The sequence below is a fragment of the Siniperca chuatsi genome, linkage group LG22 (genome assembly GCF_020085105.1).
Source record: "Siniperca chuatsi isolate FFG_IHB_CAS linkage group LG22, ASM2008510v1, whole genome shotgun sequence".
Lineage (NCBI taxonomy): Eukaryota > Metazoa > Chordata > Actinopteri > Centrarchiformes > Sinipercidae > Siniperca > Siniperca chuatsi.
Genome location: NC_058063.1, coordinates 8,791,887 through 8,812,914, shown reverse-complemented (window position 1 = coordinate 8,812,914; position 21,028 = coordinate 8,791,887). Strand labels below are relative to the sequence as shown.

General features: G+C 40.1%; 1 protein-coding gene across 2 annotated transcripts in view; it reads right to left on the bottom strand.

Moving 5' to 3' along the window:
• Positions 1 to 21,028, bottom strand: part of LOC122870500 (pyruvate carboxylase, mitochondrial-like) — a 292,268-nt gene that overhangs the window by 252,996 nt on the left and 18,244 nt on the right. For both annotated transcript variants that reach the window (XM_044184729.1, XM_044184728.1), the window contains exons 3-9: positions 20,149 to 20,242; positions 19,445 to 19,535; positions 17,371 to 17,536; positions 16,555 to 16,700; positions 12,115 to 12,232; positions 10,345 to 10,412; positions 8,378 to 8,461 (exon numbers count right to left, since the gene is read on the bottom strand). In XM_044184729.1, coding sequence (XP_044040664.1) covers positions 8,378 to 8,461; positions 10,345 to 10,412; positions 12,115 to 12,232; positions 16,555 to 16,700; positions 17,371 to 17,536; positions 19,445 to 19,535; positions 20,149 to 20,242 — 767 coding nt within the window. The remainder of the gene's footprint in view (positions 1 to 8,377; positions 8,462 to 10,344; positions 10,413 to 12,114; positions 12,233 to 16,554; positions 16,701 to 17,370; positions 17,537 to 19,444; positions 19,536 to 20,148; positions 20,243 to 21,028) is intronic.

Genomic DNA, 21,028 nt, shown 5'->3' with positions numbered 1-21,028 from the left:
AGAGGGACACAGTACAAAGAAGAACCACAGAAGGAAAAGAGAGATAACAGATGAAGACACCAAAAAAGAAGTCGCGATAAATAAAGAAAGAGAAAAACATGAGGCAGAACATAAATAAGTAAATTAGAGAAAAGAAACGAGCCGAAAACTGACTGATGCATGAGCTCAATGGGAAAAAGAGGGAAACATTTTTCGTCTACCCCATTTCCAAATGCTGGTTTTCCTGATGGAATATTAAAATATGCTTTCAGGGCAAAAAGTGCTGATAGTTTTGAAGTAAAAAATGGGACCAGACACACAGAGACTCACATACAGGCAGGGTGTTTATGGCTCTGTAAGTAGTAATAATGTTTACAGTACACTGACCACCTCCAGGGACCAAGTGTCAATCTGAATTTATGAGGCCCCCCCCCCGTGTGTGTGTGTGTGTCTCTCTCTCTCTCCCCTCCTCCCGGGGACATGACTCGTCTGAGCGAGCGCGTGTCATCTCTTCACTCACCGTCACCATGGTGATTGACAGCAGAACTAATTCCATGTTTAACACCCTCTGTGGATTGACTGAGGCGCATGTACACACAAACAGAGCTTACAGAAGGACACAGAGCAAGAGGCCTGAAACAACACACAAGATGGTAGCAAAGATGGGTACATACTTGAAAGCAGCATTTGATGTCACAAACAAGTTTATTTTGAACAGTCACAAACACACAGTAGGTACTACTATTCAATTTAGGGTGACGTCAGGCTGCAGACACTTGCACGCTATTGTCACTGAAACTCCACACACAGATGAAATTGGAGGGAGAAAAGGGATTCTTTTTTTCTCATGTATAAATATATGCATAAGACAAACATCGCATACCTTTAAAATCACTTTACATGTATTTCAAAGTCATGCACTTTGCATGTAAAATGTACAAGGTTGAAGACATGTACGTCTACAAAGGCCATTTGTGACGTACTGTAAACCTGTAACTGTCAGAACAAGGACCAACAATACATAATAAAAAGTTTCTCCTCTTTGAAATTGGCAAATTTTACCTACTACACCTACTGTAAATTTATACAGATTTGCTCGGCACATAAGCATATCAAAAGGATACGTCTGGTGGTAACAGGCCAAAAACAACAAGTATTTTCTGTGCAGCCAAACTATTGGCTAAAACAAAACTACCAAGTCAATGAGCCACACTGTTTCACTGGCAGACATGAACACACTTTTATTTTGAGTCAATCCCATCCCATACATAGTCCTGCTGTCGTAAATGTTCACTAAAGCACCAAAGGTGTATCAATTCTTGGCTGAAAATAATCCCTAACAAATTGATAATTTACTCCTGTTTGAGTAATGTTTGCTAAAAACTGCAGTGCCCAGCTGTTTTAGGAAATCAAACTATATTTAGACCCAGTTTTAAAGATTTACAGCTTCAGATGAAACTTATTGAGACAAAGACATTCTTTATTTTGATCTTTTCAAGGTACTTCTCTCAAGAAAAATATAAAATTACACCAGCGTTATTCTTTAAAAAGGTATTTTTTAGAAACAAAATATTTACAGCATGTAGTGACACTAAGGACCATATGTTCAGCACTGTGCTATCCAACTTGCACACAGACATATACACAATTGCTTTGTTGAGTGCTGATGAGTTGCAGACATATTTGTGCCTTTGAGTAGCAGATCTCTCAGGGGATAGTGGGAAAACGAGCAGGCAAAATACTGAACACAAACAAATTATTTCTCCCCTGTTCTCTATAACACTCGAGCACAAATGATGCTTCCCTTCAAATCATCTTGCACACAGATTTCAAATCTTTGTCTCCTGTTCTCCTCTCTCCATCTCACACTTAAAACACAGCAGCAAATTAGAATTTTATGCCCTCTTCCACTCCTCTCGCTTCACCAGAGCGCAAAAAAGGGAGAAGAGTTATTCTCTGGCCCAGCTTCAATCTTCTCTGCTAATTTCTGCCAAAAAAATAAAAAAATAAAGGAAAGTTCGCCTCTCTCCTCGCCACCCAAAAAACTAACAAAACGGAGTGGGTGAGACTGCGTCATATACAATGTAAAATGCAACAAAGTCTCAATTGTCAACACTCCTCACCCACATGAGTACCAGAATTGAATTCCTAATTACAGCTGCACAAAGTATCCAAAGGTAACTCTGCCTCTTCCCTGTCTTAATTTAAAATGATAAATGTGCCATGAAACAAAAATGGCAGACGGTGAGGCCTTGCTGACATTAAAGTCACCTACAATTCGTCTTTCCTCTCACACACACCGAGACTAATGTTTAGCTAATTAGACTGATAGTTTTGTTGCCCAGACATCTAAGGTGAGCTTATGTGCATACTAAAACACTAATAGTCAATGAGGTGTGCCTGTTATTTAGCAATGTTATTAGCACAGCCATTCCAAGGAAGTGCTACTCTCATTTTGATGTGTGAAACATGTTTTGTCCTTCACACTCATACAGTGCTAATGCTCTGCTGTGGCTTAACTGTAGAATCAGTTGACATTTAAAGAACAAAATCCATTACAGCAGCGCAAAAAGCTTAATCATTTTAGATCACGGACTCACATTTTCCTTTTTACTTATACTCCTTCACAGGAGCTATCTCTGCCAAGTCCCAATCATAATATAGAGGCTTGAAACGAGGGCACAAACTTGCTGCCAAACTGCAACATACAGACAGCTCCAAGATTAACTGGAAAACGTGTGAGAAAGTCCAAAGTGTTGGAGAGACAGTGTAGCAGTACAAAAAAAAAAAAAAAATGCAAAGGACACCTCAAGAACCAAGTTAAAGACATTAACACACTACCACATTGACAGAAACAGATCTAGCACTTCTGTAGATGCATTTGTTTGATTGTCTAATTACTACAGAAGGGTGAATAAACAACCAAATGATCTAACTGACCCAAATGCTACATTATAATGTAACCCTTTAAATTGTACACACACAAAATGAACATTAAAAAGCAATGAACACTGAAAATATTGTGTTGAAGGCAAACAAGCAAGTTCAAAAGTTGGGGGGTAAAAACTGCCAAACTGAAAAATATCCAAATATCACAAGACAACTGTGTTTGAGTCCAGTGGCTACATGTAGCCAGAAACTGGACAAGCTGGCCAACCCCCACCTAAACATCTTGGCACTCTATAATATCCGTGCTCCTGGGATGGCATGACATCTGTTCAGTAGACATGTATCTGAAAACATCAAGAACCTGTGAACACTGTTTGATGGCATGGTATGATAATAGCTGTAGCTATTGCTTTCATTTATATTTATTACTCTTATGATGGCATTGTGGGTAGTTGTTGATTTCACTTATTGACAACATTTATCAAGTCACACCCAGAAAAACAATGTCCTAGTTTGAGGCTATCCATGTTTCAACCAATACTGAAATAGAAAGGGTTTGAAATGGACAGAGGGAAGGAACAAACCTGTGATGACAAAACCAACCTGGGGGGAAAAAAGACAATATACAAGGTTGAAAAAAGAATATACAGTTCCACAAGATGCATCCTCTCTTTTGGCCAACCATCAGTCCAGTAAAAAGAAATGGTAACTAATCTATTGTCAAACAACAGTAAATTTCTTCCTTATTAATTATACAGATGCTGGCACAGCCAGTCAGTAACAAATAGACCACTTTTCAATTGTAACTGACACAACCATCTCTGGGCTGTTAATGCAACTTTGTAAATGTAATAAAGATTTGTCAAATTGAATCTCCCGTGCATGTTATTTTATGTGTGTGTGGTTATAGTCTATCAGTCCATTTGTGCACAGCTGTTGCATGCCTCAGACAACCAACAAGTTATATGTGCTGAGATGGGATTTATGCCTAAATGCAGGTATTCAACCTCACTTCCTGTCCTAAAATCTAATGCACACCAAGCAAAACCAAGCAGATGGGGCCCGCTGCTACCTGCAGCTCTTATCTACTCCAGACTGGTGTATTCAAACCTTAACCCACTGCAGATGCAAAAATACCCAATACAACTGCTGCACAGATATCCGAGGTATCAAAAAAGCCGAAATTATCACATGCAGCACATGGATGAACGAGCAAGCAATGAAGCGCCCAATCAGTGGGCCAATCACTGTGATTATAAAAACCTCAAACTGCGATAGTGAGATGCATCATTAATAAAACTAAATCAGGACTGGCTGAGATATTGCATGGGTTGGTTAAATGAAATGTCTGCCATAGTTCTTCCTCTGAAAACACAAAGACAACAAAGCAAAGACAATGGCAACCAGAAAATCAGAGGGTGAAGAGAGAGAAAAAACAAAACCATTTACAAACAAGTTTATCAAATCAGCTGTTTGAGACACATAACAGCATAGCGGGCCATTTGACAATTTCTTTTTCTTGTGAGCTCTGGCTTGATATCCACTCTGAGCTCAAACCCTTTTTACCGAGAGCTGAAGTAACTTCCTGCAGCCGTCAGTGTTGCCAGGCAACTTTGTTCTGAGACATTCTATCAGGAAATGCTGTGGCCAATGAGTTCAAAGACTGCACTGTTTCTCTGAAAGACTCAGATGGAGGCTGCTGATAATGGAAGATGGGCGATATGCACAGACGGTGAGCTGAAGGGGGACAGAGCAACAGCACTATGGAGCCGCCATTAAGAGCAGATAACAGTAGAGAAATAGCAGGTGTGTGTGTGGGTGGGGTTGTAGGAGAAAAATGTGTATGTGTGTGAGTATACAGAACCAAAAGTAGGGACAGTATATCACCCAGTGTATCTTTCTATTTATACTGAATAAATTTACATGTGTATACCAAGTGTGTTTTTACAAGAGTGGAAGACTTTTTGTGGTGTGGTCTAGGTGTGTATGTGCAAGCAAAAGCAAGAGAGACTGTAGGTGTGCACATACACGTGTGACACAATAGCAGTTTAATGCCCAGAACACTATGCCATTACAGTCCAATGAGCTGAGGATTAAAATGAAAAGGCGCCAATTACACTGCAAATTGGACTGGACGCATTAAGTTGTCCGAGCACCTACCTTTGAATGCAGCACTGAAAGAGTTGGAGTCTGAATGTCTTCACAAGAATAGTAAACTATGGAGAACTGGCCACTTGAGACTACCACATGTACCTGTTAATGTGTGTGTTTGTGTACAGACAATAACTGCGGTTTTATGTCAGCACACGTGCAGCACAAATGTACCATCTTCATCATTTTCTATTCTACAAGGACCACAAAACACATTAAAAATAAATGTCGCCTTGCACCCGCCGTCTCTCACTCTCAGACGCATACATACACACAGACTGTGACAAACACACACACATTAATAATACCCAACTAAGTACCAAAGTTCAGCCTCAGTTGCTTGGGGAGCAGGTTTCAATACCCGTGGTGAGAGCTGGGCTCAGCTCTGAAGTGGAAGCCTTCACTGTGGGGACTGACACAATGTGAAATGCAATCACAACACATAGCAGGGAAATGCAACAACGGGAGGGAGGGAGGGAAGGAGGGAGAAGAGGAGAGGGGTGTCTGGAACAAGAAAAATGACGATGAGGCAGAGAGAAAGTGAGACCCCTGGTGATAATCTGCAAATGCTGCAGGTTTGATCCTTCAGCTGTGTGTGACTTCATACTGTACAGTATGCACATCTGTATTACTACCCTTGTGAGGACTTATCCAGTGCCAAAAAATTTAGGAGAGACTGCTTTTAGTGCTTGTGCAGCATTCTGGAATAATCTGCTATTTCAGCTACAAATCAAAATACCTAATACCTTCCTGTAACTTCAGGACAGTTCTCAATAATCGTCTTCTACTATGACTGCTTTGACTGAGCCTCTACCGTGTTTATTGTCTATTAATTACATTGTCTGTTCCTGTTATTCAATTGTCAACTGTTAACAGGGCCTTGTAGCAAAGGATAAAAAAATATTTACAGTCAATTCTTAACTCCTGAAACTCATATCTACGAATCTCTGATCTGGCACTATATTTATTTAACATTGGTTTATTATAGCAAAGATATTTGGCAGATATGTTAATCTAACTCATGTCGGTCCATTAAATGTAGCCAGACGAGACTTCAGGAAGTCACTGTGCCAAGAAAATACTTCACGCACATAACCCCCCCCCATCACAGTTTGTTGTTTTTACACTTAATAAGATTAAAGATACAACATCCATTATGTGTTAATTAGTGAGCTTTAGACAGCTTGAGACAGGCCAGCTGTTTCCAGTCTTTATGCTAAACTAAGCTAACCTTCTCCTGGCTGTAGCGTCACATTTAACAGAAACATAAAAAAGTGGTATCAGTCATCTCATCTAACTCTCAGTAAGAAGGCAAATAAGCAAATTTCACAAAATGTCAAACTATTCCTTTAATGCAAATCAAACACAACATGTTTTGTAAACTAATCACATTACTTTTTCACCCCATTTTAATTTTCTTGTTGAAAGTACTGTTGCTGTTATTAATGTGATTCACGTTGTTATTACTAGTTACATGAGTATTTATGAAAATCTATAATTCAATTGATCTGTCGGAGGTAACATCATGTAACTTCTACTCTTTTGTCTAAAATACAATCCTTTATCATTTCCCCTGTATCCTGGTTGAGGAGGAGCACTAAGCTTGAAACATGTTACCATCCTACTCCAGCCTCTAATAATCGTCCTTTTACCATGCACTTTTGTTTGTGTGTGTGCATTAAAAGTTGTAATAAATATTCTAATATTTGCAAACAAGGAGCTTCCTTTTGTTTCTATGTTGTACACATTTATTTGCAAATTGAGCACACAGCCTTGACAGGTAGAAACTGAAATATGCCACTGATACAGGCAATTATGCCTAGTTTGTACATATGACATGTGAAGTAAACCCTGAAATGCAAATACTGCAAATAGAGCTCGACACTGAAGTCATTTAATTCATCTTAAATTCGAGGTTTGGAAACAGGAGAAAATCCTCCTCCTGCATGCAACAACAACAACAGTAAGTGCTCTCACACAGACAACTCGTCGCAGAGGTGCCTGTGTGATGGAGCTGAAACATGTCCTTGTACTGAGTCAATCGAGGTCCTCTCAAGAATAGTAAACGGGTGTGTGCGTGAGTGTGCATGCATGCTGTACTCTTGTTGGGACCCATCATCCACACATTGTCGTTTGAATGATAATATGCAGAGAAAAGCCATGGACAAGAGCTCGCTGCTGCTGCAGCTCTTAAACGCACACACAAGGAGACATGGTTCGTCACTTTATGCAGACAAGCTTGGTAATTTTGTGATTTGATTACTGCAGGAAAGAAAAATTACTACTGGAGCAAGTTCACATCATGAGCCTTGCATTAAGTTTCTATCCCTCTCTTGTATAACCATTTCTCCATCATCAAGGTCATTTCTTTAGCAAATCACCATCCTCGTCTCCATCTCTGTCTTTACTTCTATCCATTCCTCAACTGGGCCATTACCTGAAAAGGCCATTACTTGAAATCTCCTCTGAGAGATGAGGCTTGACTGTCATAGGGGAGCCAACTTTTCGGCAACACTAAAGCCAGACAACTGTGATATAGATGATTTTAAACGGCTAAATACAAGGTGAGCTTTCACTCTGCAGGGGATGTTTTTGCTTTGTTTTTTTCCTATTAGAGTGCACAATTGGTGACAATAATCATAAAGTTATTCTTGAGATGCACTCAAAAAACATTCATTTCCAGAATTGCATTTACTGTCGGCACTGTTGACATGTATTTCCACCCATTTTCAAATTTAATTTTTATTTTCACAGTTTGGCAAAGCACTAATGTCCCCCTCATTTGAATCACAGGTAGATAGCGCATTAAAATTCCTGGGGAGAATCCAGTTGTTTTGCAGACCAATTACAGACAGAAAAATGAATAGCATTGGGAATTTGTTCAGACTTCCTAAATACAACCCACTGCTTGAGTGTCCTCGCCAGGAAAGCTTTTTCAGTTTCAGTGAGCCATTTCTCCTCAAGCCTGCCAACTTTTTTTAAACAAGTGGTCAAAACTTTGTAACACTGCACATTCAACATGCCTTCACATTTTAGAGGAAATACTGCTACCTAGTGAATATGCTGCCTTAACATCAGGCCACAGCCACATTAATATTTATTACTTTAATACACACCTATTAATTTTGTACGCTCAATGATTAAAAAATGATTAAGCAGGGGTTCTGTCATAACACTTTTTTTTTTTTAACCTTTCCAGTCATTCAGGAGCATTTTCCCTAATGTAATGAAATGGTCGAGTGACCCTGAACCTTGGGAAAATACCTTTATGACACTGAAATTAAAAAACGGGAAAGAGACAGCAGAAATCACTAGGGCTTTGTGGCCGATTTATACTGTCTTCAGCACAACAACGTACCTGTTTTGCGAGGTTGACAGAATCAGCGTGAAGTCGGTCTCTCAGATGTGTGTCCAGTTGGAAAGCCGGTGCAATCTCCACAACCTTAAAAACAAAAAACAGGCTTTTATTAATAATGCCACAGTGACCACAACACTGTCAGAACAGAAATGCAGCACACTGACAATAAACAAACAAAAATTTGCATATTTCAACTCAATGATCTACACCTACAAATCATGCATCTTGAACAGCTCTATTAATTCAGTTTTGACTCATTTAGCCCAATACTGAGGCTGGAAATGTACTTCTCCAAATTCTCTTGGATGCTAGTGCTGCTTTTGACACACCAGACCTCAAATTATTTAATTAATGTACCACTGAAATAACATTTTAATTTAAAATTCATAGAAAACGTGTTAAGATACAGTAATTACTAAGTCTGAAAAGCCTTGCTATGCTATCCTGCATCTCTTTCATTTAATGGATGTTACATTATTTGAGGGCTCCCTACCATTAGCAACCGCAAACAGAATTTGGAAAATGGCCTCTGAGTTCAATGTCTTTTACAGAACTGGATCATAGCAAAACATGATCCATTATGTTCACATGCTTTGCTATAGCGCTTAATAGTGCACCCAAATCCCCCAAATTTCTCCCATGTCAGAACGGATTTTCAAAACAGACAGAAGAAGTATCACACACTTAGTTTCCTACTAACATTTAGTAAATACCATCATTTTTACGTATTATATATTTGATACAGTATATGTCACTTTAGCTTCAGCAAAACAAATCATCTGCAGTCACATTCAGCATTTCACACACAGCTGCTGGGTGGGTGGGGTTCGCCACGTTGGAGGCTGATCTGTTTCGTTCCACTGTGTCAAACAAGTCAACCCATCCAAAAGAAATAATTGAATCTAGTTCAAAACAACATGACCCATGTCTGATCTTAAAAAATTAAAACCACAAGAACTCAATTTAAAAATGTTATCAAATCCCCCCCCCCAAAAAAAACCCTTCTCCAAGTATGAATAGCACTTCCAAGACAGAGGAAAGCTAAAAATATCCTATAGGCACTCTACCATCCCTAATCTATTTCCACAAGCAACTATTCTTGTTTCTGAGATTCAAAAAGATCTTAGATTAAGGGCAAAGGCAGATTAAGTCTCACAGAATCAAAGAGCAGCAGCTCTGGAATGAACATGATTATCATCTATAATTTGATTAAAGGGAAAGGAAGAAAGTGATGGGGACACATGATTGAAACTGCTTTGAGGTGACAATATGTAATGAAATATTACACGTGTTAATCAGCTTCTGCTGATGAAAGCATTGTTATATTGAGTGACGATTAGATGACAATTTCTATTTTGTCTTTCATGTGGTATTCAGACATTTTTGTTATTCTGACAATAAGGTGATGCTGAAATACCTAATTTCTTTCCAGCACCAGCCTAAGAATCTAGGAAAAATAGCCCTGGCTAATGAATGAGAGTCAATTCAAAGCTATATTCCCTTAAAGAAACAGTTTGTTGATCCAAGTTGATTTTGTGGAGAATTATGTAGCTGCTACAGTTGTTGCCAAGACTCCCATTTACACAGCATTAGCAGTGGCTAATTTTTATTGGTATATAATCCTCTTGCCCCCTGCTGCTCAGGACATCTATGATACCCAGGGCCACCAGTGCCATTATAACCATTGCTATAATCAGGCCTATAATGACATTACTTGTTAATATGTTGCTTAATTGCCCTGTTTGCCTAAATAAAAAGGGACATAAAACACTATGGCCTTTTGTATATACAGTAGACTGCAGTGCTTGAGGGTGTGATTCCTGCTTACGACCTTTGTTTCATGACCGCCCACCATCACCATCCACTTCATGCTAATCTACATAATACAGCAGAAATGCCATGAAGATAATCTTAAATACATTCAAACATTGAGTTGGGTTAGATGAATTTTAAAATGAGGACTTCACCTTTTGGTGTCTCCGCTGAATGGAGCAGTCTCTCTCATAGAGGTGGATGACATTACCATATTTATCGCCTGAGGAAGGAAGGGGGGGGGAGACAAGATAATCAGGGTTATGTAGAAAATGATTGGTTGAAATCAATTAAAGGATAAGTGAAAGAGTCATTCTTTGGTCCTAGATATCACTGTGAGACACGTCCATTGACGGCCGATTTAGAGCTTTGGAAACCCAACACAGCCGATGCCAAAATTCTGACTGCTACGGCCTGCAAGGCAGAGGCAGCCGAAGGTATCTGTATACACATTCTGTATCACCGATTGTTTCCTTAAGTACTTCAATGTGTGGGACTGGGGAGTCCAGTAAAAGACGTAAAAAGTGTTATAATGAAAAAGTACAGCCCAGCCCAGCCAAGGGTGATCTATATAAAGATAACATTGTGGGCTGCAACTAACATTTATTTTCATTATCGATTAATCTGTCGTTAGTCATTGAAATCATTTAGTCTATAAAGCATCAGAAAATAGTGAAACATTTTCAAGATGATGTCTTCAAATGACTTGTTTTGTCCGATCAACAGTCCAAAACCCAAAGATATTCTGTTTACAATGAAACAGGGAACTGGAGCAAATCCTCACATTGGAAGCTGCAACCAGAGCATTTTGAAATTTTTTCTTAAACAAATATTCAAAACTATTACCTATTAACTAGATGGTGGTTGGCTGGCAGTAAAGATGCTAGTAGAATAGCTGACTAGCCAGTGCTAGACCTTTGTCTTGTAGATATCATTTTGACATTTACTGTATATACACTATCTATACCAAGTCCCATTTTTGACTAAAGTTAAAAACAGTGCCAGTACTATGGCCAAAGACGGTTTAGTGCTGCATTTTTGAATATGAGAGTGGGGCAGATGAATGATGTGAGTTGATGAGATATCTCTGCTTGCATCTTTTTTTTCTCTTTATATTTACATTTATCGCAAAATCTGACATGCCTCAAAACTGATATCCAACAGTCTAACACAGATTGCGACAAAGCATTTAAGGGCCTGAAAAGGAGCAAGGATGAAGGAAAGTTGAAAGAAAACGCACAGGCAGAAGAAACTAAATGAGACAGTAGGAGGTTGGGAAGGGAACAAGAGAGAAAGGAACAGGACAAAAACAAAAGGGGAGAAAGTGGAAAACAGAATTGAAAGTGGAGGAGAGAAGTAGAGAAAGGGGGAAGGCAGAAAAGCAGAGGGCTGGCAAAGGCATGGGATTTTAACAGGTAATTCAGAAAATTCACAAAATCCCTGCATGCCCTAAAGACGGTAATTAATCACAGTGACCACACACACAGAACTACACCACGGTAAATGATAAAACATGCACAGACGTAAACACGCAAACACATCCGTGCCAAAAGAGAGATGTATGCCTGATAACAAGCACTTACAGTAATGTCCACCTGAACATGTACGCACAAATACACATTCACATGAACTGTATAGTATATGCTCAAGGTACAGACATTTCCTGCAAGTGTCGGTGTTGAATTTCAGTTCTATAATATTGAGTGGTAGTAGAGTTACATTCACTATAATAAGAAATAATGAGAATTCTCTGCTGGCCAATACATCTCATTCATTCATTGTTCATCTGCCTCTCTTCCTCCCTTTGCACTGCTATAGAGTTCAAGAACTTCTATGCTTTCTTAATGAACTTTGATCAATTCACATAAACAAACAACGGACACAGTTAAAAGGCAAACACAAAGGAAGTCGTTGAGTGCACTTACCAAGGATCTGTACTTCAATGTGTCTTGGCTTTTCAATAAACTTCTCAACAAACAGGGCTCCGTTCCCAAAAGCTGTCAGGGCTTCAGAGTAGGCCCGCTGGTAATTCTCCTCAAGTTCCTGACAAACAGATGAGAAAAATCCATACATGTCCGAGTTAGCGCTACTATTCAAGAAGCATGAGTGTCACAGCAAAGAGTTTGTGTGGTTTTCAAGGAGTTTTGATGCTATATTTCAAAGTCATTTAATCTCTGCGTCAGGTCAGTTAGTTATATTTAGTGTAACTTATTTCCTGTGGTAAACTATTTTATTTCCCTTTCCCTTCCATGTCATTCACATGTGATGTTATGCAGTTTTCTTTGTTTTTTTCCTTTCTTTTGACACAAATGTTTACACAACCTTAGGGAGCAAGATACTATACAACATCTCTGGGACCAGACTGTGGGAGGTCACGACCGAGCATGCTGAAGGTTGTGACTCAATCTGTGTTAGTCAGTCCGTTACGTCCTGCCAGCCCATCCAGTCTCCTCTACTGGGAAAAGGCTGAGTCACCATCGTGACCCCTTCCCTGTGCCTCAGGAGAGGATACACGAGCCCATCCTCAGCGGTCATCTCATAGCCTTGAGAGAAGATGCTCGTGGAGGCAAAACAACCAGGTGCTCAACACAGTAGTCCTGAGCATCGGCAAAAGCAGGCCAGTGTTTGTCAAAGTGGCTTCTCAGAAAACAGCGCAAGACTGGCATGAACTGAAGCTAAAATGCCACACCGGGGTATATTCGTTAGCTTACACATACCGTAAGTAATCATGATTGTGTATTATAATTCTAAGAACACAGAAAGAGCACTCCAACAGGGCTCTATATATGTTTAACCTCTCATCTGTTTCTGATCATTTGCCATGCATTACAAGATACTACATAAACTTGTCAACTGTGCAATCTTCCTTTCTCCCATTGTCTGGATTTACGATTGAGCAAGTTTGTAAAGTGCTAACCTAAAACATCACAAACTATAGTTACTTATAGTTACACAAGTCCCTGATAAAGTTCAGTGGTACATTGTAGAGGACTAAAGATCAAAATGGAGCTGAAACCATAAATTGATCGACAGAAAATAAACCTGCAACTATTTTGATATTTTGATTAATCAATCAAGTAATTTTCCAAGCAAAAAATGTGCTTATGTGATAGTAACACTTTTGGGTTTTGGACTGTTGGACGGACAAAACAAGCAATTTGAAAACGTCACCCTGGGATCTGGGAAATTGTGGTGGGCATCTACTGCCATTTTCTAGACAAAAATGATTAATCAAGATAATCATTGGCAGATTAATCCATAAAGAAAATACTCAGTTGCAGCCTACATCACGGCGGCTGTGGCTCAAGAGGTAGAGCAGGTCGTCACAGAGTTGGTGGTTCTGAAGTGGAAGGAGTACCCAAATTGCTCGACGGTCAGGCCAGCACCTTGCATGGTAGCTCACAGCCATCAGTATGTGAGTGTGTGTGTGTGAATTGGTGAATGAGAAGCAAAAATTGTAAAGCGCTTTGGATAAAAGCGCTGTATAAATGCAGCCATTTAGCATGTCAATCTCCACTTATCTTCCCAAACCAAATAAATCACTGCAAAATATATCTTTCTTGGGATGAGATCATAATGCTTACAAATGTATCTACAATAGTCAGTTTATGGTGAGAAAAAAATGGAAATAAACCTACCATATAATGGAAAGGGCATTTGTAAAAATTCAAGAAGCCAATGAAAACTAGCACTGAATTATAAGGGTTTGGGGGGAAGGGGTTGGAAAAGGAATTTAAAGTCACAAACCTAGCCTGTCAAAATCAGTGGTGCACCTTTATTTTTGTAAATGACAGAAAAGACTTTTCAAAGACTCAGAAGTTAGCAGAATTCCATTTGCACTCCTTCCACATCAGTTCAGGCCGTCTGTCAGCTTTGGCCACTGGAGCTTTGATACATGCCGTTCTCCATTTCTCTTGCTCTTTGGGAAAGCACATCACGTCACACTCTGAGCAAAAATCTGGCACTTTAATTCTGCCTTGCTTATCAGTAAACATACACATCTCATCCTACAATATGTTGAGAATAGTTAGGCCCACTCTGTTAATTCAGCATACAAATGACCCACTGGCCAGCTGGCCTTAATGGAATAAAAAGTCAACCTACGCATTGTTGCTTGGGGTCCCAACAGTACAGAGAAACCTCTTTACAGTTTCCTCACATCATATCAGCTGGAGCTGCTGGGGCCCCTGTGACTCAGCTGAATAAATAGAAATGTCAACAACTAATTAATTAGATTGGGGTACAACTCAGAAAAGGTCATACTTTTCAATGGATTGCTGACTTGTGAGGCTCAATGACTACAGTACAACACACCACTGCCATTCCTTGTGTAGATCAGTGAGTAAGGGTATTGAACCGCTGTGGCTGACGCTGACTAGAGTCATTTCAAATATGAAATGTTTCTCTGGGTCAAGGGTTTAGTGAATGTCACAGCCAGTAGGGCCACCCTACCAATAATATAACAGTAAAAAGGAATATAATAACTGTTGCTTCTTAATTTGCACATATTTAAAGCATAAATTTGAAAGTGAGGACAAAAGAGGGAGTATATTTTGTATATTTCATAAGCCTAAATAAACCATAAACACATTTTAATTGAATGTAGTATTTTGGGTAGGAAAAAAAAATACTGTAATGATTTACATAACCCTATTATTGTGACTTACATTTTGTATTTTTTAAAAGCCAAAGCAAAGAAATAAAGAACAGTATAAATGTTAACAGCCATGAAGGATGAGGAGGTGGCAATGCTCTGTGCAGCTCTGATTCACCACTGATCTCTGCCCTCTTCTGTCTGATTGGACAACAACCAGCTGCCTGCTGAAAAAGTTTGACCATGTCAAACTTTAGAGGCAGAAACGGGGGAAGGCTGTGCACGTTCACATGGGCAGGGACCCTCCCCCCTCCAGTGCCCCCACTACTGCTGGCATGAGCAGCAAAGCTGCCGACAGGCCTCCACTGAAATAAACAGGGGTGACAACTGGTGTCTATGGGCCTTAAGGAGTTCATTTTCCCTTTGAGACACATTTTGGATAAAATCATCCAGTAAAGGACATTAAACTTTCTCATATATTGATGTTCTAGGGAAACTTTAAAAAAAATGTTCTTGGTTTTATTTTACCATTAATAATGTACAACATTTAGTAATAAAAAAAACAAAGGAAAACAATCATAATTAATTACCCTCCTGTTGAACCATGGGCAAGTGAAATAGTATTATTGGGCCTGCTTGGCCCAGTTTCCAGTAACAATCTGCTGAGGTTAAAAGTGTTTTTCTTGGAGGTTAAAAGTCTACAACCATTCTGAATTTTTCACAAACATCTCCCAAAACAACACTTACAGTGAGTGAGCAGCTGTTGGCTGTCCATGCTGAAAAGCTTAATGAATGCATTTTAAGTGACTGGACTTATTCCACTGTCTGTAAGCAGTATGTTTGTATATTAACGCACAGCATACACAGCATATACGAAACAAATATAAGGATTGTATATGCAGACTATCACCACACTTAGTAAATTATGAAAATGTTGTACATTATGTACAAGGTAGCTTCTTACACAGTCTGTTTTTAGTTTTCTGGAGTTTAAAGTGCATTTATTGTTGCATTATGAAGTTGAAGTAGATGCTGGCAAAAATGTAGAGCAAGCCTGCAATCTAGAGGTGACAGGTCACATAGGTCATACAATTGTTTTTCCTATAAATGAAATGTTTCATTAGAAACCAGACATTTTACAACCAAGACAAATACCTACATACACAAACAAGAACACGCAAAAGGGTAAGGAGATATAGAAACTGAAAACTAAAGATGAAGAAAAGTGGGATGTCGACCAGATAGGATTCGTCTAATTTCATATTGGCATCATTTAACAGCAAAATAACAAAACTTGCAGCATGCTAACAACTATTGAGTAACATGACCCAAAAAGTCCAGTTTTGGACTACATTTCCCTCCATCAAAATGTTGTGAGGTCATCATTGTGACAGCTATTCTGACAGGCAATTATTGCCCTGTGGGTTATGGCGCCCTTACATGGCCGAGAGGAGGAAGATGAGGAGGATGGTGGTAGATTGGTAGATGTAAATCCGCCAAGGGATGCACTGTACATGGCTAGTTTCAGAGCACACACACCAAAACACACAGGGTGATTGGCAGCCGGAGAGATAAATGACAAGGGTGTAATTTCCAAAAAATTTCATTTTGATTCAACACAAACAGAAAATTAATGCATATGAAAACCAAAATTTGTCATGAGGCGGGCCGGTCATCAAGTGTTTTGTCTTTGCTGGACAAGCGTTGGGACAAGATTTATGTTGTTAGAGCAAGCTGTTAAATTACGTTACTCAGCGGCTGACGGGCTCACCTCGTACTCTCTGACCACCCTCATGCCGCGACCACCTCCTCCGTAGGCTGCTTTGAAGATGATGGGGAAGCCGTATGTTTGGGCGAACACCTGCGCCTCCTGCATGCTGGCGATGGGAGAATTTGTTCCTGGGACCACAGGTACACCTAGACAGGGGCGGGATGAGTAAAATGATACTCATGATACATAATACATGATACATAAGTGAAAAAATGGGTTACTTTAAAGATTCCAAATGCTGTACTTTATAGCAAAAAAATCATTTGTACATTAACTTAGAGAGGGCCACTATTAACTTTACACTTACATTTGAGTCTCAAAAGGTTAGATTTTGTTTTACAGAGTATGGGATGGCCCAAAATAAGGAGGGCGCTGTTAACTCTGTAGAAATAGAGCTTAATTTTTCACAGTTTCTTGCAGTGGCAGATGGAACAAGTAGAAGGCTGAAAAATGTGTTCTAAAAATGTTCATTCCCCCACAGTAAAGACAAAATTAATTCTTTGAGAGTAAAAGCCAAAGCAAATGCTAGCAGAGCAATGCCAGGGTGAAAGGTGGAGGGAGGAGGGGGAGTGAGTCATCATCTTGACAACAAGCACCAGGGTTTGTGGCAAATTTGAGAAACACTATCACCAATAACATTACAGTTATCAGATAGATACTAACAATCATAATGTCTTTGGTCTCACTGCTACAATTACTCGATGTTACAAAAAAAATACTACACATATAGCAGGTATTCAAATTATGACTCATCCTTTCTCTGAATCTACTCCTCACATCCTTCATCCCATTTTTGCCAGTCACCCTCTTCCATACCTGCAGAGATGGCCAGGGAACGAGCCTCCACCTTGTCTCCCATCTTGCGGACAGTTTCTGGGCTTGGTCCTACAAACAGCACCCCTGCATCAGCGCAGGCCTGGGCAAAGTCTGCCCGCTCAGAGAGGAACCCGTAGCCTGGGTGGATAGCATCCACATTGTTGTCCTAAGAAGTGAGAGAGGGATAGATGGAGAAAAGGTTATTTACATTCAATATATTTCTGTGCGCTGTACCTGTTGGCAGCAAGCACTTGCCTAAACACGTTTTTTTATTCACATTTAATTTACATTTTAAGTTTGTACTAAAATATTTGCCATTGAAAACCAGAGAAAGGAAATATAGGCCAGCTAAGCAACAGGAGTTCTGTTAAATAGGGAGCCACTACTGGGCACCAGTTAACACTTGGCTGATTATTGGCGAGGGAAATAAAGAGTCATCACACACCCTAACCTGCATGCTTTACCACACACTGTCTGCTGGCAAGTGAAAAGGATGAATGCATCACTTACTGCAAAGGGACTGTGAGCTAATGCCATATTTTATTCTCATTCTATCTTAGTTGCAATCACCTTAATCATCATCTACTCAATGGACACCAGTAGGATACTGAGCGATTAGACAGGCACGCATAATTTGAGGGTCAGGGGGAAGGTACTGACAGCACACAAACACACACACACACACACACACACAGGGTAGCAGACAGATACAGTAGCTGCCGAGCTTGACAGATAGAGCCATCTCTGGATCAGTATGTGCCATCTGCTCTTGGATACGAGGCGGACTATAATTATGGGCTGTCCCGTTGTTAAGGGAGCTGTTACTGGCAGGCCAGAGGAGGCATGGAGCCACACACACACATAAAATGCATGCACACAAGCAGGTACACCCACAGGCATGAATGCAAAGAGACGTGGACAGTAGATGAAGATTCACACACAGGCTAACACAACACCCCAGGGTAACAAACATTTGTAGAAGCATGATAAAAGCTTTCACAGTTGCAAGCAGACCACACATATTTTCACAAACAACATAGCTATAAAGCCACACACAAAAGGTACTGGGACAGAGACGGATGGTTATTTTGGTCACACAGTAACAGAGAGATACACAGTGTGAAGGAGGATACACTGGATGTGAGAGCAGGAAAGAAAGAACACACACACACACACACACACTTCTTCGCTGGCATGGGGTTGCTGGGCTTCCAGATAGACAGAAGGATTTTGAGAAATGAGTTGGACGGCACAGGCTCCCCGACTTGGCTGGCTGACCACATGCCCACGCAGAAAATTATAAACCGTGAGAGATTGATCAGAAAAATGATAATGAACAACTGGCAGCGCGTCCCGGAGGGATGGAGGGAGGACGGGAGGGAAAGGAGGTAACACGAAACAGATCTAATCTAACACAGTGATAAGTGGCAGAGGGAAGAGAAGGAGAGAGGACGAGAGATCGAGAGATTGAGAATGATAGTAAAAAGGAAGGAAATGGTAGAGGGAAGCACCAACAGGGAACAAGAGGAGGAAAAGAGGAAAGGAACGATGGACAAAGAGAAGGAAACAGGGAAGGAAGACATGATCAGGGGGACAGGTGTTTGAGGGATGGACGAAGAGAAATTGTTTCCTTTTCCTTAGCTCCAACCAAACTAAATATAGACTTAGGGTGAACAGAATGGAATGAAAGGGATTTGTCTGTCGCTTGCCTGCCTAATTGTATGCCACTGAATCCATGAAGTTTTGCTGCATCAAAAAGACAGCAAGGGACAAGACTTTCCAACTTCAGGAAGGTGGCAGGGTTTTTCCTAAAGATTAAAAGTAATGTGAACCACCAAAGCCCAAGCAGAGAAAACCCTAATGACATCACTAGGGACTTTAGAAAGCACCTCCAGGGCCACACACATCATTAAAACTACTTTCACAGGCTGAATACTGTATAACCATGATGAGTAAACTAAACTTTTAGTGTAAAATCGCTGTTGTTCACTGGTAAAGCAAACAACAGAAGTGTTATTCTTCAGTGCGAAACCCCCTTTTTTTTTACTACCATCTTGTGGTAAATGCTCTTTACCTTGGCTACTTTTATGATATCAGGAATGTGCAGGTATGCCGCAACAGGTGGCAGGCCTTTTCCAATCAGGTAAGCCTCGTCAGCCTTCTGCCTGTGAAGACAAGGTCAAAGGATTTAACATCAGTGGGATGGAAGGGGGACCGCAATAGCATGCAAAACACACAGATGTGCAACCAGCTCTCAAGCACACAACCATTATGGCTTCATGGCATTATATCCAAGCCCAGTATTTACTCAAATAAAGTCCACTTTAATTACTCAGTCCTCCAATCAGCCTTTAGGATAGGCAGAACCAGGTGGAAGTACAATCACATAACAAGATTTATTAGTCAGTAAAAGACATTTTAAAAAACAGACATCAGGAAGTCAGCGTGGAATAGAATAGCTCACATTAAGGCAGATTAGGATGTTGTGCATGTAAACTAAGCAGCGTGATTACCTGAATGTTTGTAATGTCAATACAATTATACCTATGTCCCTACTTAACACCAACCGCAAAACAAAGAACAGGCCCAAAGCACTGGAGAGGAGAGAAATACTCCCAGGTTTCCTTTAATTGCTGTTAGCTCTAATCAGCTGTTAGCATTTCGTGGCCTATACCCAACAGTGGCAGCCCAGCAGTTTACTAAGACATATGTCGGTTACGCTTTCTTTATTTAAACCTGTGCAGACCCATTCAGCTCAAATGAAGCAGATATTAGTACCTGTGCATTTGTCCAGTGTCTTGCTCAGAGTAGACGGCCACGGTTCGAATCCCCAGTTCAGTGCAGGCTCTGAACACACGGATAGCGATCTCGCCTGGAAGAAAAAAGGAAGACATAGATGAGGAATGGATTGTGAAGGAGGTAGTTATTTTACTAATTTACCAGCCATATTGCCATATTACCAGCCTCTGTTTTGCTTTGATACATTTTGCCTACCTGTTTCCTTTCTTACCCTTCCTTCTTAAATGTTGCTCTTCCTCTCCTTCACTTTTATTCTCTTTATTATTTAAAATGTCTCTATTTTATCTGGAGTTTGGCAGATTGTGTGTAGTGGGATGTTGTAGTTCTCTATTTTTCATAAGCACACTTTATATAATATTCATAGACATGGTGTCTCTTTTCATTTTTATGCTGATGATATGCAGATGTACCTGCCCATTAGATCCACAGACCCTGGAATGCTGAGCTCACTTAATGACTGCCTTTGTGACATCAAAAACTGGACGTCAAAAAATTCCCTCCAGTTGAGCTCAAACAAAACAGAGATCCTCGGGTCCCAGCACATGGCAAACAAATTCTGCCATCTGCTGAGTCCGTATTGGACCATATCAAGCCTGTTGCAAGGAATCTTGGCGTCTGTTTTGACAGCAATTTAAGTTTTGCGCAGCACACCACAAAGCTTCAAATCATGTTTTTATCATAGAAATATTTCAAAAATACGATCTCTTAACTTTTAAAGACAGAGAGACCATTTTACACGCCTTCATGTCATCACGCCTGGATTACTGCAACAGGCTTTCTACTTAACCAAAAGACTATTGATCCGACTCCAGACTGTACAGAACTCTGCCAGGATTTTAACCAGGACCAAGAAATGTGA